Here is a 26454-nt window from a genome sequence, read left to right on the forward strand (position 1 = left end):
GCATCATCAAGGTGATGCTTCTTCCTGAAGACTGGCTGCTGGTGATCCTTGACTCCTCTGCCACATGGCAAAGCACATGGCCGTATCTGCTGGTCTCTCCCTTCTCTTCTGGGTTTCCTTGTTTACAGCTTCTTCTGTGGCTTTCTCTCTCCCCCTGTATTCATCTCATTAATAAAGGACTCCAGTAAGAGGATTAAGACCCATCCTGAATGAGGTGGGTCACATTTTAACTGAAGTACCCTCATCAAAAATCCTTACAATGGGTCCACACCCATGGGAATGGATTAGCTTTAAGAACATGCTTTTCTGGAGTACATACAGTTTCAAACCACCGCACACTGGTTTTGAGCAATTTATGATGGGCCTTAATACATTTTCTTCATATTTCTTGGGCTTGTGTTTTGTTGAGTTTCTTGGTCCTGTGGGTTTATTGTTTTCATCAAATTTGGAACATTCTGGTCATTATTTCTTCAAATATTTTTTCTTCCTCTTCTCTCCTTTGAGGACTCTAATTACACATATAATAGGTTGCTTCATGTTATCCCACAGCTCACCAATGCTGTTCTTCTTTTTTAAATTCTCTCTTCTTTGTAGGTTTCATTTTGGATAGTTTGTATTGCTATGTTTTCATCTTTACTAATCTTTTCTCCTGCAATGTCTAACCTGACATTAATTCTGTTTAGTGTATTTTTCATCTTACACATTATAGTTTTAATTTCTAGAAGTTTGATTAGGGCCTTTAAAAAATATATCCAGGGAAGCGGATGTGGCTCAGCTGATAGAGCATCTGCCTACCATATAGGAGGTTCAGGGTTCAAACCCAGGGCCTCCTGGCCCATGTGGTGAGCTGGCCCATGCGCAGTGCTGTCGCACGCAAGGGGTGCCATGCCATGCAGGGGAGCCCCATGCACAAGGAGTGTGCCCCGCAAGGAGAGCCACACCACGCGAAAAAAACACAGCCTGTCCAGAAGTGGCGCTGCACACACGGAGAGCTAACGCAGCAAGAGGACACAATAAAAAGAGACACAGATTCCCGGTGCCGCCGAGAATGCAAGCAGACACAGAAGAACACACAGCAAATGGACACAAGAGAGCAGACAACAGGGGAGAGGGGGAAGGAGAAGAGAAATAAATAAAATAAATCTTAAAAAAAAAAGTATATCCAGGGAGCTGGTGTAGCTCAGTTGTTGAGCACCTGCTCCCCATTTTTGAGGTCCTGAGTTCAATTCCCAGTACCTCCTAAAAAAAGGAAAAAATACGTTATGCTTTTCCTTAGCTTCTGAACATACGGAGTACACATAATAACTGTTTCAATGTTCTTGCTGCTAATTTTAACATCATTGTCAGTTCTGGGTTGGTTTCAATTGATTTATTTTTCTCCACCTTATAGGTTACATTTTCCAGCTTCTTTACATGCCCTGTGATTTTATTTTACTTTTTAGGCGGTTCAGGGATTGAACCCAGACCTTGTACGTGGGAAGTAGGCACTCAACCACTGAGGCTCATCTGCGCCTTGCCTTGTGATGTTAGATCAGATGTCAGACATTTGAAATTTTGTCTTGTTGCATGCTGTATATATTTTTTATTCCTCTACATATTCTTGAACTCTTCTTTGGGGCAAGTTAAGTTACCTGTAAAAAGTTCAATCCTTTCTTGTCTTGCTTTTAAGATTTGTTAGGCAGAACTGGAGCAGTGCTTAGTCTAGGGTTAATTATTCCCCATTAGTGAGGCAAGATTTTTTTGTGTATTCTACCCCACGAATCATGAGGTTTTGCAGACTGGCTGGTGGGAATACACTATTTCTGGTCCTGTGTGAGCATCAGGCACTGTTACTTCTAATCCTTTTGGGAGGGTCTTTCCTGGCCTCGGGCAGTTTCCTAACAAATATGTGCTTATCAATTGTGAGCTGAATTCTTGAGGGGGCCCTGTGTGGATCTCCACAGTTCTCTCTCTGGGTGCCTCTCTTGTTTTCTACTCTGTTCTGCGAATTCTAGTCACCTTCGTCTCCCCAGACTCTCAGCTCTGTCTCTTCACTCAGACTCAGGGAGTCTGCTGGGCTTCTCCTGTGATCCGCATCCCAGTACTGCAACCTGGAAACTTCCTCCAGGTCGTCAGCTGGGGCAATCCCAAGGCCCATACAGTTTGTTTCCTGTGTCTAAGGGATCTCAACCCTTCATTGCCTGATGTCCAGTGTCTTGAAAATTGTTGTTTCATATTTTTCTTTTTCTCTCCGTTGGTTTCAGGTGGGAAGGTAAATCGGGTCCTTAACACTCCATCTTAGCCAGAAAGAGAAATACGCTGTTTATTTTAATTTGATCTTTATAAGTGTGTTAAAAATATCTACAAGCTTCTAAAGACAAATGGATAAGGCATGGCCTATTCATCTTCTATCCCTGTCCTTTCATCCTGTTCCTTCTATCTTCCTATAGGTGACTTCTTTTTCTTATTGTCACTATGATTTTGTTTTGCTCTTTCTATAGATAGCTTTATTACTATTATTGTTTTTTACTTTTTGGTGTATGCTTCCATTTAAGAAGAGTGCAAACACACATGTATGTGTGTGTGTGTATATTTGTGTGTGTCCCCAATTCTCCGCCTTGCTGTTTTCACTAAATATATCCCATGACAACAGTGTATACTTCCCTCCTTCTCTCTCTCCTTCCCCTCTCTTTCTTTTACATCCTCACAGTAGTTCTTTGTGTGACTATACTCTTTATTTTTTAGGATTTATTTTATTTTATTTATTTATTTCCCCTTTCCTCCCCCCACCCCAGTTGTCTGTTTTCTGTGTCCATTTTTGCTGCGTGTTCTTCTTTGTCCACTTCTGTTGTCAGCGGCACGGGAGTCTATGTCTCTTTTTGTTGCGTCATCTTGCTGCGTCAGCTCTCTGTGTGTGTGGTGCCATTCCTGGGCAGGCTACACTTTGTTTTGCGCTGGGCGGCTCTCCTTATGGGACACACTCCTTGCACATGGGGCTTCCCTATGCGGGGACACCCCTGTGTGGCTGGGCATTCTTTGCGCGCATCAGCACTGTGCTTGGGCCAGCTCCACACGAGTCAAGGAGGCCCGGGGTTTGAATCGCGGACCTCCCATGTGGTAGGCGGACGCCCTAACCACTGGGCCAAGTCCACTTCCCTGACTATACTCTTATTCGACCAGGTCCCTGTAGATGGGCATTAGGATTGTTTCAAGTCTTTTTTCTTTCTTGGTATTATTGAAAATGCTGTGAGTACATATTTTTGTATTTTTCCATGTGAATTTGGGTGATACAGATTCTGAGATATGAAATTGATGGATCAAAGGGACAATGCACATATAGTTTTACTACATATTGCCAAATTCTCCTTCATGGGTTTGTGCCATTTTGTATTTCTACCTGCAGTGAAGGAGAGTGATAGGCATATTTCTAACAACAGAGTGGTTCAACCGTGCAGTAGACTGCTTTTTGGCAGGGTGAGGTTTAGAGTTATTGAAGCAGATTCCGGGGGTGGGTGTGGGTGGGCGATTGTTAGGCTATTAGAGGAGGAGGTTCCTGCATCAAGGGAGGGTCAGACACAACAACCTCTAAGTTCCCTCCCAACATTACATTCCTATTATTCTTTGAAAAAACTAATCTTCTGGGGAACTTATAAAGCAGATCTTGGTGTTTTTTTCCCCCCCTTTTCCATATATTTTATATGCCTCAATATAGTGTTTCTATATCACCAAGATACATTTCTCCTTGAGCAATTATGGTGGGTGATGGTAGTAAAGGAAAAAATAAATTCCTCATGAAGTGGTTTGGTACGACCTGTGGGATGGGGGCTCTTTTCCTGATGGCTTTGGTGTGGGGAGCTGCTTTCCCATAAGGACAGGAGCCTGGCTTTCAAGCCTGCAGTGTCTGGACCAGCGATGGGATGGCTCAGTGGGGAATTAGGTAGGATGGGCAGATACCAGAGAGGCTTTGAGCTTGGGCTGTGGACTGACTACCGTGTTACTATCCCCCTTATGTCCTGCATGACCTTGGGCCAGTACGTGCTCTCATTTAGCCTCTCGTCATGTCTTCACCGGTGCCATACCTCATAGAGTTGTTGTCCCAATGGGATCATGGTGAGCATCGAATGCTAGCTCAGTAGATCCTAGCTCCTGTTATTTGGTCAGCTTTTGAGTGAGATGGGACCAGTGAGGGGCTTGGGATCTCCGTGGGGCTGAGCAGGCAGGCAGTATTCTGGATTTGAAGTGCTCCTTGGTAGGACAGTCTTGGCCCCTGGGGCACCTGGATGGTGTCTTTGGGAGGGAAGTTAGGGGAGAGAAGTAGAGGGAAGGTGGAAGGGGATGGTGGATGAGCCAGACAGAGAGCCCTGCTGAGGGCTGGGGGTGTTGCCAAGCGCTCAGGACTCCAGGCTTTCAGGAAAGAGAAAAGCAACTGTGGCCTGGGATGGTTCAGGACGTCTTCACCAAGAGGTGGCCTTGAAGTCAGGGCAGCTTTTAAATAAACCACGAGAAAAGGGGAGAGCAGAGCATGAGGGAAATGATCCTGGTGTAAGTACAGTACAACTGTCCACTTCTCAGGCCCTGACCAGGAGCTTTTTAGTTACCCCTTCAGCTCTATAAAGTTGATCCAAATTGTTGTTTTCAACCAACAAACTTGATGGGCCATCTATTATGTGTCAGGTCTTTTTAAGTAAGACTTAATCTAGTTCAGAGTTCTTAATGTGGGGAGTTTTTCAAACTACAACTGCCTGGTGTATGTCTGATATTCTGCTTCAGCAGGATTGGCCTGGGGCCCAGTATTTGCCCTTTTCAACAACTACTTTTCCAGTTACTGCCCAGTTCTCTGCCCAGTCTTGACATGATATGCTCATGTCATCATCTGTTTATATACATGGAAGTTGCTAATAACCTGTCAAGGTGACACATGGTAGCCCCAAGACATGGAGGAAATGCCTGGTCCATCCCTTTCCTGTCCTGGAGGGGTAGGAGTGGGGGTGGGTTATGGAGGGGAAAAAGTCTTTGGAGTCTTAATTTGGAGACTTCAATCCTGTCACTCCAGTTCTGAGCAGGCGTAGTGTTTGCCTGTGTCCTCCAGCTCCTACTTTCCCTTTAGGTCCTTGGTTTCTTGTTTGGCTGTCCTTCAAACCCAAGTGTTTAGATGGGATGGAGAGTTGGTATGTAGATGACACTTATTCACTGCTGGGACAAAGGATGACAAATTTGCATTAGTTACAGGAAGGTAGATTTTGATTCAAAATAAGGATAGGGATGAACTCGCTAACATAATAAGAGTTAGCCAACAGCAGGGCAGTCTGGTTTGTGAAGTAATGAGTTTCCCATCGCAGGGAGGGTTCAAACAGTCTTGGAGATTCTGCAGGTGGGTGCCCTTTCATGGGTGTGCTTTAACTTGGGCAGCTCAACCCTGCCTGGGGGAAGCAGAGGCCACTCCAGTTCTTTTCTTCCCTACTTCAAACTCTGTTCCTATCTCATCCCATCCTTTCCTCTCTTCTCGATCCCATTTCATCTGAATTCTTAATAGCTCAGGTGGCTGCTGTCAGAGAATGCTCACAACACTCTGGATCTACCTGCCAAATGCAGGCAATGCATATAAAAAGCTATTTGTCAGAAGTCTGTTGACCATGTAGGTATCAAGCTCATCAATGCTGACTATGTCTATGGAACCAGTTCTCCCCCCAGCGATTGTTTGAGTTTCTCTGTGGCTGTGTGTATCCATCATGCCTGTGCTTGCACACGAGCATGAGTGCTGGAACTGGAGTTGCAGCTCAGAGTAACAGAAAAGCAGTTTGCTTAGTGGGGTATGTGACTGGAGGGGTAGCTGTGGCCTTGGTTACAACCAGTGAAGACTGGTTCCTCCTCTTGGGTCCTACCTCCCCTTTCTCTTCCTCCCAAATCTCCCCAGCCCCAGGCTCTCTGCTCAAGGTTAATTTTCCTGGCTGCAGCTGTGACTCCATCCTCCTCCTTCTCCCTCCTCCTTCCTCCTCCATCCACAATGTACACGGGCTTTGAGTTATGTGCCTCCTGTCCTAATGAGATAAACAACATAACTCTCACGAGGCTCTGCTCTTCCCTCTGTAAGTGGAACTCTGGAGCTGGATGCGTTGGCCCTATAAAAGGCACCCTGGTGCCTGTCTCTAGCCAGGAGGGCAAGGAGGGAGGACGGGGAGTCCCAGGAGAGTTCTTGGGACCATTTGCTTGTTGAGCCAAGGTAAATTCAAAGCAGACATCCAAGGGAGGCCTATTTCCATCCTTGGGGCTAAAGGATCAAATAGCAGCCTGACGGGGCTGAGTGGGGGGCTTGGTCACACTTGCCACGTGGGCATTAAGGCCAAGCCTCGTTTAAGTCAGCTCAACTCATGGTAATTAACGATGCCTTACAAGTCTTCATGGGTATGAAGAGCTTCTTCTTGAATAGAAGTTAATCCCTATAACAGTCCCTGGAAGCTCAGTGTGATGATTACGCTTAGCTTATGGGTGAGGAGACAGGCTCAGAAAAGAGCTGTGACACTGCGGAGGTGACAGTAAATGGTGATCCCTGGACTCAGGTGTTCTTCTGTACCAGGGAGCTCCTCCTATCCACCAGAGAAATTGAGAGAACAAAATTTAAAGAAATTGAAACAGTCCCCTCTTCTGGACACCCAAACCCCTTACATCCATGCCTTTCCCAGGAAAGCAGACATTAGCTACAAGCTGAGTGGCGTGAGGCTGCCTCAGTGCTGCTGACCAATGAGATGCAGTGACCGTGCTGTCTGGGACCGCGTAGGATCAAGACAAGTATTGGCAATCGACAGCTCTTGCCACTTAGGCTTTTTGAGTGTGCCGGCCTAGACTAGCTCCTTCTTTTGGAAGTACCATGAAGCAACTTAGGAGGCAAGAAGAGTGCCTAAGACGCAGAGACTGCCATGGAGGGGGAATGGGGTGGGCCCTGGGTTTAGTTCTGAGCTCACCTTTCAGGATCCCTCTTGGATGGATTGGATCTGAATGGATTAGTCTCCTGGAGCCAGGAGCAGCAGGGCCAGTAGCCATTTACTCTCAACATTTCTGAGTCTGGTTCTGTTCTGGTTTGTATTTATTTGACAAGTATTTCTTGATATCTCAGGCACCGTGCTAAGTGTTGGGATTACTAGACATGGACACGGTTCCTGCCTTCCTGGAACTTATAAAACTAGTGGGGAAGACAATCCAGTAAGCAGACAATTAATTACGGCACCTTCGGGGAATACAGGGGACCTTGGGATCCTATCTTGCAGGAAAGGCCATTAAGCCAAATTTGGTACATCAGAGAAAACATCCAGGCAGTAAGTAGATGCTTAGATATCCAGAGGTTCTCAGCCATTGGAACCATCTAAAAGTATAGTTGCCTCATTCTCCCACCCCTCTACATTCTTGCTGGGTTGCTTTGGCAAAGACAGACAGTGGGTACTGGCGCTGGTAAGTTCTCCAGGTGATTTTGGTTTACCCTCCTTAAGAACCACTAATCTACGATGAGCTTGAGTAGGGATTGAGGCCAGGTCTGGGATGTGGCAGTTCTGGGACTTGGGGTAGTGGGTTGGCCCTTGTGCTTGGGCTCCTCTGGGATGCTGGGGAACACCAGCCCTAGAGTGGCCTGAACATGTGCAAAGGGCCCAGAATCAATACACCTATTCAGGGATTACAGGACCAGAGTTGACATGGGCCTGGAGTGACCCACACCAGTCACTTCAACACCTTTCCTTAAAGAGTGGTCAGAACTGGCCCTCCCATGGCTAAGAGAGCAATGCCTACTTTGAGTCACTTGGTTTCTATAAAAGCCACAAGTCTGGTCTTCAGGGCTCAGGGAGCTCCGAGCCTCAGGACCCTCCTACTGTACCGAAACCCATGAATTTATCAACAAATTAAGTATTAGGATGATATTTGCAAACTACAGGCTCTGAATGCATGAGAACCCCAGGGACGGTGCTAATGCCCGAGGTTTTTCTAGAGTCTTCAGGCTTCACTACACTTAATGGTTTCTAGAAATCAAAGGGCAGTGGGTCAGAACCCCTTAACATATTCACGGTCTTGCTGTGCGATTAAAGATGATAAAAGAGACCCGAAAACTTTGGTTCCTTTAATGCTGTGACAGTTGTCTGCTCTGGACCCAGTCCAATAAATAAGTAGAGATGGCTGGTAAAAGTGAATAATAATAAATGGATACATAGTAATAAAATTTTGTAGATTTTCTCTGCAAAAAGATAAAAACATGAAGCCCGTTTCTCTCAATATTTAAATGCCCGCAAATGGAAGACAGAAGATGGGCATAGTGTTCTGTTGTTTCCTGAGTCCCGTGGTCCTAGTTCTAAGCAGTGACACTCTCAGGTGGGACTACCTGCACCTGACAGCCATCAGGAGCCACATTTATCTACAGAAGAAGAGTTGTGACTTTCAAGGCTAGCTGGAACATATTCTTTCAGTCAACAAAGACTAAATTTGGTTCTTCCATGTGTCAGGCTCAGTCCTGGTTCAGAGGATTCTGAGGAGCTGCTGGCTCTTTGTGGCCTGGGCTTGCTGAGACATGGTGGAGCAGACAGAGCAAGGTCCTGGTGTCCCGTGATCTAGCTCCTGCCTTGTTCTACCATCAACCAGCTGTGTGACCCTTGCGAGTCACTTCACCTGCCTGGACTTCAGTTTCCTCCCGCGGCGAATGAGAGGGTTGGACGGGGTGGTTTTCAAGGCTCCTTCCAGCCTTTAACTTTTATACCATTTCTGTCCACAGGCCTCGCCCCAGGCCAACTATACACATACCCCGCCCGCTGCTGGCGCAAGAAGAGAAGATTGCACCCGCCCGAGGATCCGAAGCTGCGACTGCTGGAAATAAAGCCTGGTTAGTGCCCTCTGGCGCTTGGCTGTGCCCACCATGGGAGAGATGGGGAGGGCTGGGCTGGGTCTAGGCTCAGGATGGTTCGCAATTTTGTCTGAGGAGCTGATTTTCCCAGGTGAGTAAAGAGGCCTACACGATGCTCCGAAATGTGCCTCTGTGATGCTTTTGTGTATAAACGTGTCCAGCTGAGCTTCAGCGCCCCCTGGGCATCTTGTGGCTTCCCCTTTCTTTAGTCTTCCGCTTGCCACCGCTGGGAGGAGAGCAGCAGGCTGGGAACAGGCCCTGGTTGGGTTCCTTTCCCGTCGGAACTGAAGGACCTGCAACTCTGCTGGGTCACGTGCTACCTTCCTTGTGCCCTCAAGTAAAGAAACTGGGTCTGGGGTTGTGTGTTTTTAAGGAAAAGAGAGGGAACATGTGGACTCACTCTCACCCTTTCTGTGGATGAACTTCTGGAGCATCTAACACGGACATTTCCCTAAAAATAGAACCCACCTCAGACGTGAAAGTGGCAGAGTGTGAGTTCAGAATTTACCTATACGTGATACCGATAGCTTTTGTGACCACACAGACGAACACTGGCTGGTTTCCCCTGACTACTGCTCTGTTAGGACACTTGACTACGTGGTCCTCTTCAGATCTGTGTCCGCTGGCAGCAAGGCCAAGTGATGGACCTGGGGCCCCGCCCCAGCCCTGGAGCATGCCAGGGGCTGCAGTGTGACCCTGGGTGGCAGGAGCCACTCTGCGAGGTGTTGCAAAGAGAATTGAGATGTTCCCTCCCGCTGTCACCAGGACAGTGTGGCCGGGCCGAGGTGCCGGACCAAGCTGTCTTACTCCTACCTTTACATGCTGCCCTCTTTAGGCTGAGTTTTCTCTGTAAAATCTCCACTTAGGTTTGTTTGGAATGTTTCCCTGCCCAGTTCCACGGCTAAGACGGTTTTATTTACTTTAACACAGATTTCATTTGTGTAGAAGTTATTTGGTAGGGGCGGGTGGCCTTGGACTCTTCAGGGTGCTGCCTCCGAGACCTCACATGTCCTCAGACAATTATAAACCACAACTCACAGACTCCCTGACACTCCAGGGTGATGACTGAGTTTGTTCCAAACCATCGGGATGTAGACTGAAGGAGAGCCAAGTTCCTCAGAGCAATGTGGTCTAATAGAAATGTCAGGCAAGCCACATGTGTCATTCAAAATTTTCTAGAAGCTACATTTTAAAAAATAGTAAAAAGAAACTGGTGAAATTAAACTTTATAGTCTTTTTAACCCAATATATCAAAACAATGACTATTTCTGCATGTAAGCAATGGAAAACTATTAATGAGCTATTTCACATTTTACTGGTACTTGTTTGTCTTCTTTCAGCATACATACCTCCGTTTGAACTGGTCGCATTTCAAGTCCTCACTAGCTCCCTGTGGCTAGTGGTGCCCGTTTTGGTCAGTGTGGTCCTAGAACTACAGTCAAAGCCCGGCAGCAGCAGGGGCTTCTTCTAGGAACTTGTGAGAGACGTAGAATCTCAAGCCTCACCCCGGACCTGCTGAGTCAGAATCTGCCTTTTAATCAAATCCCCAGGGGATTCAAATGCACACTAAAGCTTGAGAAACACTGGTCTTGGAGACGTACACGGGGCCAGCCCACAAGTCAGTGTGGCAGGTCTCTATATTATATGTTTTTTTTTAGGTACCGGGGCTGGGGATTGAACGTAGGACCTCTTATGTGGAAAACTGGCACTCAGCCACCAAGCCATATAAACAACCCTAAGTTGGTTTTTTCATTTGTTTGCTTTGTTGTTTTTTTTGTTTTATCAGGAGGCACCGGGAACCAAACCGCAGGCCTCCCATGTGGGAAGCAGGTGCTCAACCGCTTGAGCCACACCCGTTCCCTATGTTTCTTTATTAAACATAAATGATTGTTGATATGAAACCGTTCATTTGGGGTAGGGAGTGTCTCTCCTTCCTTACTCCAACTTCACTGGTCCTGTTCTCATGGAAGTGACATGGTCAAGTAATGGGGTAACCCCTGATTTGACCCTTACCTGGACCAATTGAATTCCCTTCCATTCAGAGCCCTGCGAAAGGAAATAGGTACTGAGGTAGGTGTGGGCTTTGCAGGAGGGTGTTATCCATCCATCAGTCACTAGCTGGATGTGTGTCCTTGTAAAGTACGTGAGCCCCCTGGGCATATTTCCCCATCTCTAAAATAGTCACAGTTCCTGGGATTCCTAGCTAGTCCTGCATGTTCATTTTAAGGATCAAACAAGCCATATGTAATAGTATTTAGCCCTTTTGCCCTTTTAATTCATTTTTAAAAAGAATTTGAGTTTTATTAGATAATACCATGACGTGTTTTGACATTTGAAAGATAAAAAGGATATATTGTACAGTGGAAAATAAGACTCCATCTCACGAGAGGCACCAAATGGCACCAGTTTTGAAAGTCCTTCCAGCAACTGTCCAGGCCTGTTGGTGGGATTGAGGCAAAAAGCTGCTCTTCAAGTGTCTGTTCTTCTATGCACAGGAAATTTACTTTGGGCACTTTGGCCTCCCTTCATGTCTGGCTTATGGCTGAATGTGAAACAACTGGGGTCACAGTTGGCTTTGGATTTGCCCCATCTCTGGACCTGCCTTGGCAAGAGAAGGGCAGGGAAAAAGAAGAACTCCAGGGCTGGAGATTTGCTGTAACCAAGACCACCAGCGCATCACCCTGTTGCTGGGATATTTTGAAAGATGTCCTCGGCCTCTGCCCCAAGCATGAGGCAGATGCAGCTGCACCAGCTGTGGAGCCAGCAGGGCCCTGTGGAGGACCCTCTCTGGGCCTTTAGAGGTACTGCTGTCTCGCAAGGTGGGAAAAGACCCCAATAGAATCAGGCTCACCCAGGCAGGCTCATTCTTCCACATCAGCCCCCAGGTGCTGCGAAACAGTAAGCAGCCCAGGGCTGGGATGAATCACTTTTCCAATGACCGCCTTCCTTCTCAGATGAACTTGCTCCCCCTCCTATGGGTAATTAGACCTACTGCTAAGCCTATTTAAAAAACGAAAACAGAAGTGTAATGGTTTGAAGCTGTAGAGGCCCAGAAAAATCACGTTCCTAAAGCGAATCCATTTCTGTGGGTGTAAACTTACTGGAAATAGGGCCATTTGATTAGGTTACTTCGGGCAAGGCGTGGCCCAGGGTGGCTCTGAATGCTCTTACTGAATGGGATGGATACAGAAAGAAGAGAGAAACCCAGGGGAGCAAGAAGCTGGAAGCAACGAAACCTGGAAAAGGAGAAAGAGATCAGCAGGTGCCCTCATGTGCCTTGCCATTTGACAGAGGAGTCCAGGATTGCCGTCAGCCTGTCTTCAGGAAGAAGGTATCGTCTTGATGATGCCTGGATTTGGACATTTTCACGGCCTCAAACTGTAAGCTTGAAAGCTAATACATTCCCATTGTAAAAGTCAGCCATTTCTGGTACATTGCATTCTAGCAGCCCAGCGGACTAAAACAAAAAGCAAGAAAGTCTTTGGCCAACTGTTTATCCTGTTCTGAGTCACACCAGCCTGCACCTGCAGGTAGTCAATGAAAACGCTGTGGGAGTGCCTGAGACTCTGATCAGGAGCCTCAGCTGGGTACCTCAAAGCAGCCAGGGCCCATCCGGAGGGCTGAAGCAGCAGGACCAAAGAAATGTAAGGCTGTCTGCGCAAAAATGAAACCAGTTCACACTTGAAGCTTTCACATCAGACAAAATTTCAGAAAAGGGCCTTCATCCAGGGCCTCAGCTAAGCTGTGTAGCACCTTTGTGCAAAAGTAGAAGGTAGTACCCCTTCTGGGTGGACATTTACAGAATTGTGCCCCTTCTGTTGGGCTATTGGAGTACAAGTTGGACCTCAATGCCTTGGCTCCTTGGCAGGTGTTCCTGTGCAGGGACAACCTGCCCACCTTTTGGTGGCTCTTTCCTATTCATGTATACAATGCAGTTTCCAGTTGAAAGGACCCATACTCCCTTCTTGGGGCATGTCTCCACAAATAGAAATGGAGTTGGACAATATTTTTAAGCGACTGTCTCTTATTTCTATTCTATTTGATTTGAGTCCAAGAAGAACTTCTTTGGGTGATACTCTTGAGTGTGACTTGGGGTAGTCACTCACTTCCCACTGGCCAGAGTCCTCAGAGGACTAGCTCAGATTCCTCCTTGGTGGGATGATCAGCTGGGTGGGTTGCAGCAGAACTTCCCAGGGCTAGAGGAGCAATTGAAGGAAATGAAGATGGATGGAGAGGCTAGGGATATGCTCTCTGTTACACATTGCAGTGGAATTGGGTATAACTTTTTCGAAGCACAGTGCATAATACCTACCAGTATTAAAAAAACACATGCCCTTTGATCGAACAATTCTGCTAGGAATTTATTCTACAGATATATTCTCACAGTTAAGTATAAGGGTGTCTATGGTGGCATTGTTTGGAACAATGGACAAAGAATGGAAACCATAAGAAGGTCCATCAGTAGGGGACTAGTTAAATATATGATAGTAATCCATAAAATGGAGCACTACTCTGCCTTTTAGAAGAATGAGGAGAAAACGTGGAAAGATGCCCAACATATATAGTTCAGTAGAAACAACAAAAAGCAAATGGTGCAACCTTGCATATAATCCCTTTTGGGCAAACTTTGCTGAAAATCAATAATCAATTTGTCTATCCTGTTCTGGGTTTCTTTAAATTTGTGAGGGAGAAACTAGGAGACTGCATTTATGTTGAGAACACACAAATCAAGCCTTGGCACCCATCCATGACCCAGCCCCTGTGACGCCCATCCTTTCCTCCTCTTCCTTCCCGGCCTCCTGGTGTGGGGTCCCCCCGGCTGTTGGTGACAGGCTTCAGCAATCTATTAACAGTTCTGTCTGTGACTCTTGAGGCCTCTCCTGTGTTCCACCATCAGCACCACCCTGAAATGTCCTCGTCTGTAGGGGGTCCCCTGATTTGTGAGAGCCTGAGGGGGCACTGGCCTGGAGAAGAATTGGCCTCGAGGCATGTCCAGTACCCACAACATGGAGCTTCCTTCCATATCAGACCCTTCCTTGTGTAAGGAGGAGGTGCCACATACCATTTCTTATGCCTCTCCCTACTGTGTTCCTTTTTTGTCTCTGCCTTAGTCCAGCCAGTGGCGGGCAGCTTTCAAGAATGAAGGTCCAGGTGTAACCTTGTTTAGCATTTTCCCTGACCTCCAGACCTGCAGAGATGAGAGCTCAGTCAGGAAAATAGATCAGGGACAGGGAAAGGGGTGTAGGCTCAAGAATCTCAAGGAAGGGCTGAGGATAGGGTCATAGAACTATCCAGCTCTGGTGCAGCACCACTCCCCATTGTGCCCCTCCCCCCAAAAGGACAGGTGAGTGGGCATGGGGGGGTGCTGGATCTTGGCTGCCATTAAGTCTTTTGCACCTGGGTTAAATTATATGCTGTTAGAGTGACTCCCCAGTCATGCTCCCCTCCTCTTCCCTTCTCCTTCATTGTGAATATGCTGTCCCTCCTATGTTTCTTTCCTGCTTGCTGAAAATAAAAATGTGTATGTGTCGTATTGGGGTGGGGTGGGAATGAGGTTGCTGGGGAGGGCTCTTTGGAATTTGAAAGCATTCTGGATGCTCCTAGACCTGGGTGTTTCTCATGCCAGGCACCACCCTCCAATCAGGCTGTTTTTTTTTTTTTTTGCCACTGGGATAAGCTAGAACCTTTTGCCTGCTTGAAACAGCTCTTTCCTCTGCTGAATCCTCCCAATGTCTTTCACACTCCAATCAGTCTTGAATAAACATCTCACAACCTCCTACTTGCCTGGGCATCTGAAGGACAACACATACAACATTATTTCTCTCCGCTGACTAACAATTGAGTTCAGTGTTCTCTGCAGCTTGCACTTGGCTGCAGAGGCGAATGCAAGGTGTTTCACGACTCAGGCATCACAATTCATACAACATGAAGACTTGGGCAGAGTTGTGGTGCCAGAGAGGGGGCCTCCTTGGACCATTTCCCCAATAAAGGAGCTCTGTCCTTGTGAAGGGGAAGCCGAGCTGGCAGGAGAGAAAGGTGGATAGTAAATATCCACCAGAAGGCCCTGAAGCAGGACAGATGTTGGGTAAAAGCCAGCTGATTAAAAAAAGAGGCCTTTAACTTCACTTTCTTTTTTTTTTTTTTTTAAGTGAAGAAAAGAAGAAAGCCGGGAACAAACTTTTACTTGTGTCCCTTTGGACTAAATGCTCAGAGAGTCTGCTTAGATCAATTTAGCATCTTTCAACCCCAGACCTTTTGGTCCCCCCAGTCTAGGGGCAGATATTGGCCTTATAGAGTTTGAGGAACTGTGGTATGGAATTAGGAAATTAATTTCTTGGGGGACCTCAGTGGAGAAGGCCAGGAAAGAACCCCAATGGGGAGCCTGTTGGAACTGGCACCATGTTCCTCTAGCACCTAACACACACACACACACACATTTTCTTGTGTTTTCAGACCAAAAGGACATTTAAAACAGATGTTCAATCTGCTTCCAGAATGCCCCTGAGGACTTGTAAATAAATCTCTTTTGCTCCCGGGCATTGGGGGAGCAGCATGGCTCTTTGCCACCCTTGCCAAATTCCGAGGATGATGGGTGGCAAGGCAGCCAGGAAGGGGTTCTGGTCCTTTCTCTTGGTTTTCTCTTTTTGGCAGTCACTCAGTGACTGGGGAAGAATGACCAGGGTAATCACCGCCCCACCACACATTGTTGGGGGGAAGCAGGGGCCCCAAAGGAGGAGACAGTAACCGAAGATGCTCCGAAGCAGAGGGAAACGCGTGCTGGCCAACAAGCGAACCACAGAGGGGGGCGCCCCAAGGGAGCCATCCAGCCAGAGCGCGGCCCGAGTGCTGCCTGCTCGGGCAGGGTGGAGAGGCTGCCTTGCCCGCCCGGGGTGCTGTCCTTGCCACACTGAACTGCCAGAACTCTACAGATGGGAGCAGGCTGCGGCCAACTTCCCCAGCTTTTGAAAATCCTGCATCTTAATTAGTTCCCTACTGCTTTTGTACATGGCCCACATTTTAATAGTCTCCAGGCTTCTTCCGCCATTTGCTCTCTGATGTTCACAGTGATTTCTCTTCTCCTCGAGACAGTCCCCCCGCCTGACTCCTCCAACACCCTCCCAGTCCAGGAACAACTTAAGGAACGCTGACGTGCCAAGCGTGTAGCCTGAGATTGATGAGCCTGTCAGCTGGCTCCCTCTGCCCCCCAGCCTTTCCCCCCTGTCGGGTGCTCCTCAGATGGATGAGCCGGGCAGGGGGTGGGTGAGATGGGGGGAGGTGAAGGAAGGGACCCGTGGAGCCTCCAGCCAGGTGTGAGCCAGTGGACAACGTGACCTCCTCCCAGCCTGCACAGGAGTCCGACAGTGTCCTTCCACGGGGCAAGGACGCCCCGGCTCCCACCCCCATCTGTCAGTACTTATCTGCCTCTGCGCGGGGGAGTCGCCTGAGCTTGGTACAGTTGGGAGAATGGATGCCTTCAAGTGCATCAGGGGGAAATGACCAGTCATTTATCTCTTTCCTGCAGTGTCAGAGCCTGCAGCCATCCATCCTGGAGGCCCGCAACGGCAGCTTCTTGAGCTCCTCACGGAGCAGGGGAGCCGGGGAGAGGAGGGCAGGCCACTTTCGCCCCCACTTCTTGGTCCGCTGGCCTGTGCCTTTTGCCTTCCCGGCAGTCTGGGAAACTGAGCCTGGGCCTTCTCGGCCCTGCCTGCGTCCATGGGGTTCTGGGAGCTTGGGCTGGCGGAGCAAGTGGCCCGGCAGCTGGGGTGGGCAGAGCAGCATGTGCCCGGCTGCCGCCGAGCGCCCATGGCCATGTTTGGCTGTTGGGGCTGGAGGAGCCGCGTTTGGAACATGGGCTGTAAGTCCGAGGAATCACTGTGTCACGACATGGCCGGTTCTCAGGTATCTCTCCCCCCTGGAAGGTAAACATTTTGTGGGCATGTGTTTCAGTGGCCATGTCCATGTCTTTATCTGTATCCCTAGCACCCGTGAAAGGCTTGGCACATAGTAGATGCATGGTAAAGATTTACTGAAGGGATGAAGGAAGGAAATGTGCTCAGGTGTGACCTCAGCTTGGAGAGAATGACAGCTCAGGTCCTCTCCATTTCACAGATGAGGGAAGTTGAGCTCGAGAGGAGAAGCCTGGCACAGCTGAGCTGAGCTCCCATCCAGGTGCCAGTCTGGCCTGGTCCTCCTTTTGCCATCTTGCCTCTCTTTGGTTTTGGGTCATAAGGCCTTCTCTGTGCATAGCAGCAGGGCCCTGCAGGAAAAAGTCACAAGGCCTGGGTTCTGGTCCACATGCCCCTCTCTCTGGCTCTGTGATGTTGGGCAGTGACTTACCCTCAAGGTCTCAAGTCTCCATTTGTTCGATGTGGATCCTGGCAGCTGCTGTGCTCCTGCTGTGGGCTGGGGCTTCTGGTGGGCTGGGGCAGGGTGAGGGGGCACTGTGATGCCAGCCCTGGCCTACATGGCTGGGCCGGGCCGAGTGGGTCTCAACCAACGTCCTTCCTGACCCCAGGACCAGCAGTATTCTCGCTGCTGGCAGCTCGCTGCCCAGCTGTCTGGCCTGGAATGGGAATTCCTTTTCCCTTGAGTCTTTTAAAAGGAATCCTTTGAACGTCTTTTAAAAGATGACAAGTCTAGCATCTCAGATGTTGAAAAGACCTGGTATCTGGCTGTGGGATCCACATTTTCCAGAATCACACCTGGCGCCAACTCACCCTTGTGTCCTAGAACTGAACTCTGCCGTCCTCTGCCCGGGACACAGAGAGGAACGCTGAGGGCCCCTCCTGCTTCCACTCACACCCCTCCTCCCGAGGCACGTTAGGCTAGACCCATCTGGCCGGGTCTCTTCTGCTGCCCCCGGCCTCGGCTGGCCCCCTGTCCTCTTGGAGAACCAGACCTCTTGGGCTTGCTCTGGGACGGTCCCCCACCTTTCCCCCTGCTCGCCACACCTGGCCTCCATCCTGGTTTGCTCCGTGTGGATGCTTCCTGCTCAGGGCCAGGAGACCCCCTGCTGGATGGATCTGATGACTGGAGCAGGAGCTCCAAGAGGACAAGGCCTTGTCTGTGTCATGCACAGCTGTCTCCCGAGCTCCAGCCTCACTGGTGAGGGTCAGTGCCCATCCCATAACCTCCTACCCGCCTCCCTACTTTTGTCCTCGCCCCTCTTCTGTTACTCTTCAGAGAGACCCCACTGAAGTATAGGCATCCACTCTAGACTCAAAACTTCCACTGGCTCCGCGGCACACTCAGAGTTGAAGGTGAGATTCTTTCAGTGGACTCCATGGACTTGCAAGCCCCGCCGTAACTCTCCGCCTTCTGTCCTACTTTTCTCCCTGGCTCTCCTTGCCTCAGGCACCTGGCCCCAGCTTCAGGGCCTTTGCACTGATGGCTCTTTTGCTTGGAACGTCTTGTCCTGGATATCAGGATGGTGCTCTCTCTCCCCTCCTTCAGGTTCGTGCCGCCCCGGTCACATTAAGGAGTGTCACCTCCATCCTGTCACCCCTTACACTCCATATGCCTTTCCTCCCCTGCTTTATTGTTTTTTTTTTTTGTAAACCACGGATTATCATCTGTCATCCTAGAGGGTTTCACTTCTTATTTCATCTCCATTAGATATTCCTTCTATGAGGCCAGGAATTTTTGTCTCTTTTGTTCACAGTATGTCCCCAGTACCTAGAAGAGTACCTGGTACATATTAAATCCCTACTGATGACTTGTTGTTGTTGTTGTTTTTTTAAGATTTATATTTTTATTTATTTCTCTTCCCTTCCCCCACCCCCGCCCCAGTTGTCTGTTCTCTGTGTCCACTTGCTGTGTGTTCTTCTGTGTCTGCTTCTATTCTTGTCAGTAGCACTGGGAATCTGTCTCTTTTTTTGTTGTTGTTGCGTCATCTTGCTGTGTCAGCTCTCTGTGTGTACAGGTGTCACTCCTGGCCAGGCCAAACTTTGTTTCGTGCTGGGCGGCTCTCCCTATGGGGTGCAATCCTTGCACATGGGGCTCCCCTATGTGGGGGACACCCCTGTGTGGCAGGGCACTCCTTGCTTGCATCAGCACTGCACGTGGACCAGCTCCACACAGGTTAAGGAGGCCCTGGATTTGGACCGTGGACCTCCCATGTGGTAGGTGGATGCTCTATCCATTGAGCCAAGTCTGCTTCCCAAGATTACTTGCTGAATGAATGAATAAAGGAGTGCATCTTCCATTGTGCTTCTGACTGAGATTTCTTTCCAAATCTGCAGAGCTGGCATCTGGGCCTCTTCTATCCTCTTGACTACTCCAGCCTCTGCCTCTTTGCTTCCATTCAACCCTTTGCCTGTGCCCAGGCTGGGGAAGGCTGTGCTTTCCCACTTCCAGTGGTCAGAAGGTGTCAGAAGGAGGAGCTATGGCTGAGGGGCTCCTGGAGATGGAGACTTTAGGAGCACACATTGATTGGGCATTCCCCTAGTGGCTACATCTATTACCTCATGACGCAGGGAAGTGGGCTTCTGTTTCCCGGTCTTACAGATCAGGAGATCAAGGCCAAGTGTGTGGTGTGATGTTCACATTGCTAAGCCAGAAGGTAGGAGAGCTGAGCTGCCTCCTGCACTTTCCAGTTCTCTGTATTCCCTTTGAACTATTTAGTGCATTCAGTCCCTTTGCACCATCCTTTCCCCACCTTCACCATCTCTCTAAGCTGCACGTACTTGGTCTGCTGGCCAACCCCGTGGTGAGTTCCCTTTGAGAGTGTGGCGGTTTTGCTGTGTTTCGGTTCAGAGGCCTCACCCTGCCCCTGTGGGTGGGAGAATGTTTATTTATGGTGGAGACCTCTGTTTGCTGGAACCCATCCTTGCGTGTCTATGTAAGTGTCCGTTGGTAGGCGCAGTGGAGAGGGGAGCCAGGGGCAATGGGGGAATGGTCAGCCCTCCTGCTGTGTGGACGTCCCGGGATTCTTCAGCAAGCAGTAACCAGGGGGCAGGAGGCAGCCTGGGGGCTGGGTCTTCAGCGTGAACCCCATTTATTTGGGCCTTTATGAGTCAGAAGTCAAAGACAGCCAGGAAAATGGTACTCCTGAGGAATAAGCAGAAGGATTTCTGGGCTTGCCACCATCTCAGGAAATCAGGCTTCCCCCCTACCCCCCACCCCTGCTGCCCCACTCTATCTCCTCATCTCCTTCCCCCTCCCCATGAATCCATGGGGATAAACAAAATAATGATTCCTAAGCTCCTGACTCCTTGGTGTCAGTCGATATATAAATCCAAGGAAATACGATGAGTTTCACTCCTCAAAAGAATAAGCACCCAGAAGAGAAGACGGCACATTTGGTGTATGTGTTTTAACAAAAACTAGAAGCTGGTTAAAAAAAAAAAATCCTGAGCATTCATGATTTAACAGGAGGATTCTCTGCCATTGTCTATGGCTTCCTCCCTCCCTTTGCACCATAACTCTATCTCCAGGCCCCTGCATCAGAGGGAGCCTGTGATGGATGGACGGATGGATGCGTCTTGTCGGGGTGGTTCACCACAATTTCCCTTGGGGCAGTCTGTCTGTTGGCAGAGCACAGCCTTCCCGAAGATGGTATCTCTTGCAAACTCGACAGCTAACAGACAGCTCCTCTCTTTGTATATTTCCCCACAGAAGAACTGTCTTAATCTGCTTTTTTACATGGCGTATTTTATTATAATCTGTATCTGACCTGCAGGTTCCCAGTCCTCCACCCCTGAGCCAAAAATGAAGGCTGAGGAGTCAGGCTCCGTGAGCCTGTGACATCCAGGGCGTTTGCATTTTTAAGTGACCTGGGATTTAATTACTCGCTGTGCTCCCATGTTGCACTTTCAGGCTCATCTCGCCACATCCTGATAATGAGCTCAGTGGTTCCAGCAACCCCGTGGAAGCTTTCCTTTCGGTGCATTGGGTGGCAGGCTTGGGGCACCTGTGTCAAAAGCCTGTGGCTTTGATCTCCACCCGAGAGGATGACTGCCCCGTTCCCAGCCTTGGAAAGAAACCAGCCTTCTCCACTGGCAAATTTTTTGCTTTGTTTTTATTGGTGTGTGTGTTTAAAGACTTTGTATGCTTCAATCCTTGTTTGTCTGAGAGGTTTTTCTTATTTAGAAACCGATGTGCTTCGGTTTGCACAGAAGCTGTCTCTGGTGTGATGGATCGTGCTGGAAGTCACCCAAGGAGTATCTCTGTTCCCAATTAGAAGTGGAGGCAGAGCTGCTTACGGGGGCCCAGGGAGGCGGCTGGCTTGGGTGACAGCTGCTGCAGCTCTGGAGAGAGTAACGATCCGTGGGTTTATTTCCATGTGTATAAAATCAAGCTAATTTAAAGATGAATTATGTGTATGTGTTGGGCCTTATATTTATTTATTTTTCATGTTAAATGTTTGACGGTTTGCGGCAGGTTATTTGGTCCCCACATTTGTGCGAGGTCCAAAATGAGTACGCTTATAAAGAATTACTAAATCCTATATCCAGATGAGAGGTATTGGAATAAAATGGGATCAATGACGTCACTGAAGGCTTTCTAGGGAGCATGTCTGGGATGTAGGTTGTGCAAGACCTTGGCCTGGTTCCTTTTTGTCCCCCCTCCCCTTCACTCTGGGACCTCCTGTGGTCAGGAGCCAGAAAATGCCCCCTCTGCTGGTTAGAAGGCATGGGTACTGTGACCTTGAAAGTCTTATCCAGAGTGCTTTGGAAGCAGGGGTTTGCCAGGGGTTGACAGGGTGCTTGGCAGGGTAGTAAGTAGGCAACATTAAGAACTCTATTTAACTTCCATATTTTGAAGGAAAATCATATTAAATGTTACTTTTTATGCTATAGACCTGTTCTCTTCTCTTACGGTCGCCATGCGCTTGAAAATGTGTCTGGTCTGAATTGAGATGTGGTGGAAATGTAAAATACATGCCTGATTTCGAAGACTGAATATGAACAAAACAATGTAAAATACCATAATATTTTGTATACTAATTATGTTGAAATGATAATGTTTTGGGCATATTGTGTTAAACAAAATGTATTATTATTTTTAAAGACTTATTTATCCTAGCCCCCTCCCCCTAACCCTTTGTCTGCTCTCTATGTCTGTTTGCTGTGTGTTCTTCTGTGTCTGCTTGTTTTCTCTTTAGGTAGCACCAAGAACCAATCCTGGGACTTGCCGGAGTGGGAGAGAGGTGCTCAATCTCTTGCACCACCTCAGCTCCCTAGTCTGCTGAGTCTCTTATTGTCTCTCCTCTGTATCTCTTTTTGTTGCCTCATGTTGTTGCACCAGCATTTTGTGTGGGCCAGCTCTTCGCTTGGGCCAGCTTGCCTTCACCAGGAGGCCCCAGAAGTCGATATGGGAGTCCAATCGATTGAGCCACATCCACTTCCCCAAAATATATTATTAAAATCAATCACACTTTTTCACTTTTTAAAGTGTGGCTACCAGAAAGTTTAAAATGATTATGTGGGGAAGTGGACTTAGCCCAGTGGTTAGGGCGTCCGCCTACCACATGGAAGGTCCGCGGTTCAAACCCCGGGCCTCCTTGACCCGTGTGGAGCAGGCCCATGTGCAGTGCTGATGTGCGCAAGGAGTGCCCTGCCATGCAGGGGTGTCCCCGCATAGGGAAGCCCCACGCGCAAGGAGTGTGCCCCGTAAGGAGAGCCGCCCAGCGCAAAAGAAAGTGCAGCCTGCCCAAGAATGGCACCGCACACATGGAGAGTTGACACAGCAAGATGATGCAACAAAAAGAGACACAGATTCCTGTGCCTCTGACAACAGAAGCAGACAAAGAATGTGCAGCAAATGGACACAGAGAACAGATAACGGGGGCGGGGGGCAGGAAGGGAAGAGAAATATATAAAATAAATCTTTAAAAAATAAAATAAAATGATTATGTGACTCACATTAAATTTCTGTTGCACAGTGCTGCTCTACCATTAAAATCAGAATTATTCAAACTTTGATAAAAATAGCACCTTTGATTAAAAAAAAGAGTATTCACAATGCCCTAGGCTTTTTATATTTATTGTCTAAATTTGAGTCTAAGTTTTGAATAGAAAAAACAACAACAAAAATCAATAAGCTTCATGCTGACCCTATTTCATGGATGTTTTCAGAGTTTCTTTATGCAGGGTATTATCTCATTTAAATCTCACATGAACACTATAAAATGGAATCTGTGGTTGTCCCCATTTCACATTTTAGGAAACAAGTCTTGGAGAAGTTAAGTAACTGGCCCCCCAACTAATAAGTGGCAAAACTAGGCTCTGACCCCAGCGTTCTCTGAAAGCAGAACCTATACAAGTCTATGAAATAGTTTGGCAGTTAGGCAAGAATGATGACCTCAGATTGCTCTGTGACCTGTGAGAGGCTCCATCTCTTTCTGTGTTAAGTTTCCTCATCTGTAAAATTCAGGGATTGGACTCTAGATGCTATTTGGGGACCTTTTTATTCTTTGCTTTTAGGAGACTTGATTCAAGTTTTTCTCTTTTGGTCCTGCTTTTCCATTGATTCTTATACTGTGTCCCACCTGGTAAAGTTAAAGAGAACCAAACGAGTAGATTGAATTATGGGAAAGCAGCAAGGAGGACGATTTCTCAGGAGGAGGGGAGAGGAGGGAGCTCACAGCTGATGAGAAATTCTGTCTGGGATCAACACTACGGTGGAAGGGTAAACACCACATAGCCATGTTCTTGTAGAGCAGAGCCCAGACGTATGATGCCACCTGCCCTCAGCCTTGGCAAAGATCTGCCTTTTATCCTGAACTATGAAGACTGCGGGGAGCCTGTAGGAATGCCATGAAAATGTACGAAGGTTTGGAAAAACACTTTTTAAGGAAGAACCAAAAGAGAGATAGGGTGGAGTCTGTACAGCCTAGAGATCAGGTGAACGGGTGCCGGCGGCTTTGTCCCTTTTCAGCTGCATGATATTAAGCAAGTTCTAAGCCTCCTAAGCGCTCCTCATCTGGGAAATGGGATAATGACTGCGCTCACCTCTCAGGTGGCTGCGGGGATTAGGTGAGATACAGTAACCAGGGCAGCTGCATTTTGTGTATTGATTGTGCACTCTCCAGGTATACAAAGGTACCAGTTCTTGGTCTGAGCACTCAGAGCAACAAATAAAAATACAATCAGTGGAGAGCTCTTGACTGTAATGGTGTTCTGGAAAGACCAATTGGCTGAATTCTCGCCCTGCTCTCTTAATAACTGTGTGGCTTTCGGTGAAGTTACTTAACTTCTCTGAGCTTCTGGGTGACTCATTTATAAAATGACGTGATTAAATTAGATGATCCCTAAGGCCCTTTTCAGCTCTGAAATGCTGTGCAGTCCTGAAAATAGGATTTATTTGGTGTTGAGAAGAGAAGGCTAAGGGGATGCTAAAGCATGAACTTCAAACATATATATATGATTATCTGAAGTATGAGGGACGGTGAGCAGCTGCTCTTTTTTGACTGAGGACAGAAAATGCTTTAATTGTTTTAGATTCAACATTTGGAAGTCTTTTCTCGCTTGTGAGAAAGAGTAATATGTCATTAGAGCAGGCTGTGGAGCTGCATGCTCTGAACTCATGAAAATAGGCAGTTGACTATTTCTCTGACAATCAGCTTACATAAATGTTACTTCATCCCACAGGTCTTTCTCGGACCCCAGATCTCAAGTAGACCCCCATTCTCCTCTCACATTTTATCCTGTTGTTTTCCACCACAGCACTTCAGTTTGTAATGGCATTATTTGTTTTGTAATTAGAGTGTACTGTCTATCTCTTTAGACTGTGAACTGCCTAAAGGCAAGGATCATCTTCGTTTGGCTCATCCCCTGTGCGCCAAGTACCAGCACAGCTATTGCCACGTGACAGGTGCTCAGGAAATACCTGTGGAATGAATACATGGATGGGTTTTGGAGGTGGCTGATTTAGTGCTTCTTGATAGGGATGGGTCCTCTGCTCCCCGTTTCCTTTTTTTGATTTGAAAAAGCCCAAGCATCTTGCTGCCTAAGGGACTTTGGATGCTGACTGTCCTTCCTGCCTTCTTTTCCTGGGGATTCTTCCCGCCATGGGCATGCGTATCTTCAGTTTTAATGGAATGCCTGAATGCCAGTCAACCCTGTTCTGTTTCTGGGACAGGAGATTGACGGTCCCACATGAGTTGGAACAAACTGGGCTTTATTGGACTGGTTATTGTCCATTTGTTCCTCCAGATCCACTCCCCATTCTTCTTTTTTAAGATTTATTTATTTATTTATTCCCCCCCACCCCTCTCGTTGTTTTGTGCTCACTGTCTGCTCTCTGTGTCCATTTGCTGGATAATTCTTCTGTGTCTGTTTATCTTCTCTTTAGGTGGCACCGGGAACTAATCCTGGGACCTTCCGGAGTGGGAGAGAGGTGCTCAATCTCTTGCACCACCTCAGCTCCATGGTCTGCTGCATCTCTTACTGTCTCTCTTCTATGTCTCTTTTTGTTGTGTCATCTTGCTGTGCCAGCACTCTATGCAGGCCAGCTCTCCGCTCGGGCCAGCTCGCTGCATGGGCCAGCTTGCCCTCACCAGGAGGCCCTGGGAATCAAACCCTACACCTCCCATATGGTAGACAGGATCCCAATCGCTTGAGCCACATCTGCTTCCCCCCGTCCTTCTTTATCCTACTATGTCCCAGGGCGCTGACCTACTGGGCTGCATTCTTGGCGGGATCCCAGTTGGGCTTGGCCAATTGGGCTTGGCCAACGAGAGGGCACCAACAGGACGATGGAGGATGGGAGGAAAAAGCCGTTGGGCTCGGAGTCCCCCGGTGGTCCCTTCGCTGCTGGGCACCAGTTGGCAGAGGCAGGGCTCCTCTACCCAGAGGCCACGGTGCCCGCGCCGGTCCTCTGCTCTGGCGCTCTCTCCCGGTCCTTGCTAACGCTCTCCCTCTTTGGGAGGAGGGTTCCACGGCCCCCTCTGACCCTCCGGAGGGCTTTGCCATCCTTGTTGGTGCCCTTAATCCCCACCATACCTCTGAAAACAGTCCTGGCTCTGCACTCCCCTCATTTCCCCCATACGCGCGGGTCACGCGTTTCCTCTGACTTTTTCAGGGCTCTGCTGCATCACAGTTGCACCCATCTTGCCTGATAATGTTGGTAGGGATTCTGCCACACATTTCATTGCTGGTAGGAAGAGAAAAAAGAGGGGCACGAGATATAGGATCACAGGAGAGATTAGAGAATCATTTCTAGGAAATCAAAATCTAAATACCTAAACCTGAGGCTTCTGTTTTTTAATACATGTTTTTTAAAAAAGACTCTCCTTTGGGTTAGGAGGTTGGGGGGACACTTTGAGAAAGGGGTTCATCTTCTCTCTCTAGTCTCTGTCTTGGTCAGGGCTGCCCCCCTGCCCTCAAGCCCAGGTAGCTGCCGATGACACTACGAGTCGTAGGTACTGCAGCAGCCGCTCTGCTCCTCTGGGGTCTGGGAAGCATTCGCACTCACCCCTTCTCTGCCCTTGACCCCAGAGGCCTCTGCTTCCCTAGTGGCTTGATTAGAACAGCCTCTCTGCGACAGAAATAGCTTTTCTTGGAGCCAACCTGAGCCGGGCAGCCAGCATAGCCTGGGGGAGACCGTGGAGCTGCAAGAAGAGACGGGATAGAGGGGAGTGGCAATAATTGAGGCCA

At 48.3% G+C, this 26454-nt stretch overlaps 1 protein-coding gene across 6 annotated transcripts in view; it reads left to right on the top strand.

Annotated features, from left to right (window-relative positions):
- The window catches only part of DPF3 (double PHD fingers 3), a 299860-nt gene that overhangs the window by 151783 nt on the left and 121623 nt on the right, over positions 1–26454 (top strand). For all 6 annotated transcript variants that reach the window (XR_009184951.2, XR_009184950.2, XM_058293116.2 and 3 more), the window contains one exon: positions 8726–8833. Coding sequence is in view for 4 of the 6 variants with exons in the window: in XM_058293116.2 (XP_058149099.1) it covers positions 8726–8833 (108 nt within the window). In the remaining 2 variants the exon portion in view is untranslated. The remainder of the gene's footprint in view (positions 1–8725; positions 8834–26454) is intronic.

The sequence above is a fragment of the Dasypus novemcinctus genome, chromosome 3, assembly GCF_030445035.2.
Source record: "Dasypus novemcinctus isolate mDasNov1 chromosome 3, mDasNov1.1.hap2, whole genome shotgun sequence".
In the NCBI taxonomy this organism is placed as follows: Eukaryota; Metazoa; Chordata; class Mammalia; order Cingulata; family Dasypodidae; genus Dasypus; species Dasypus novemcinctus.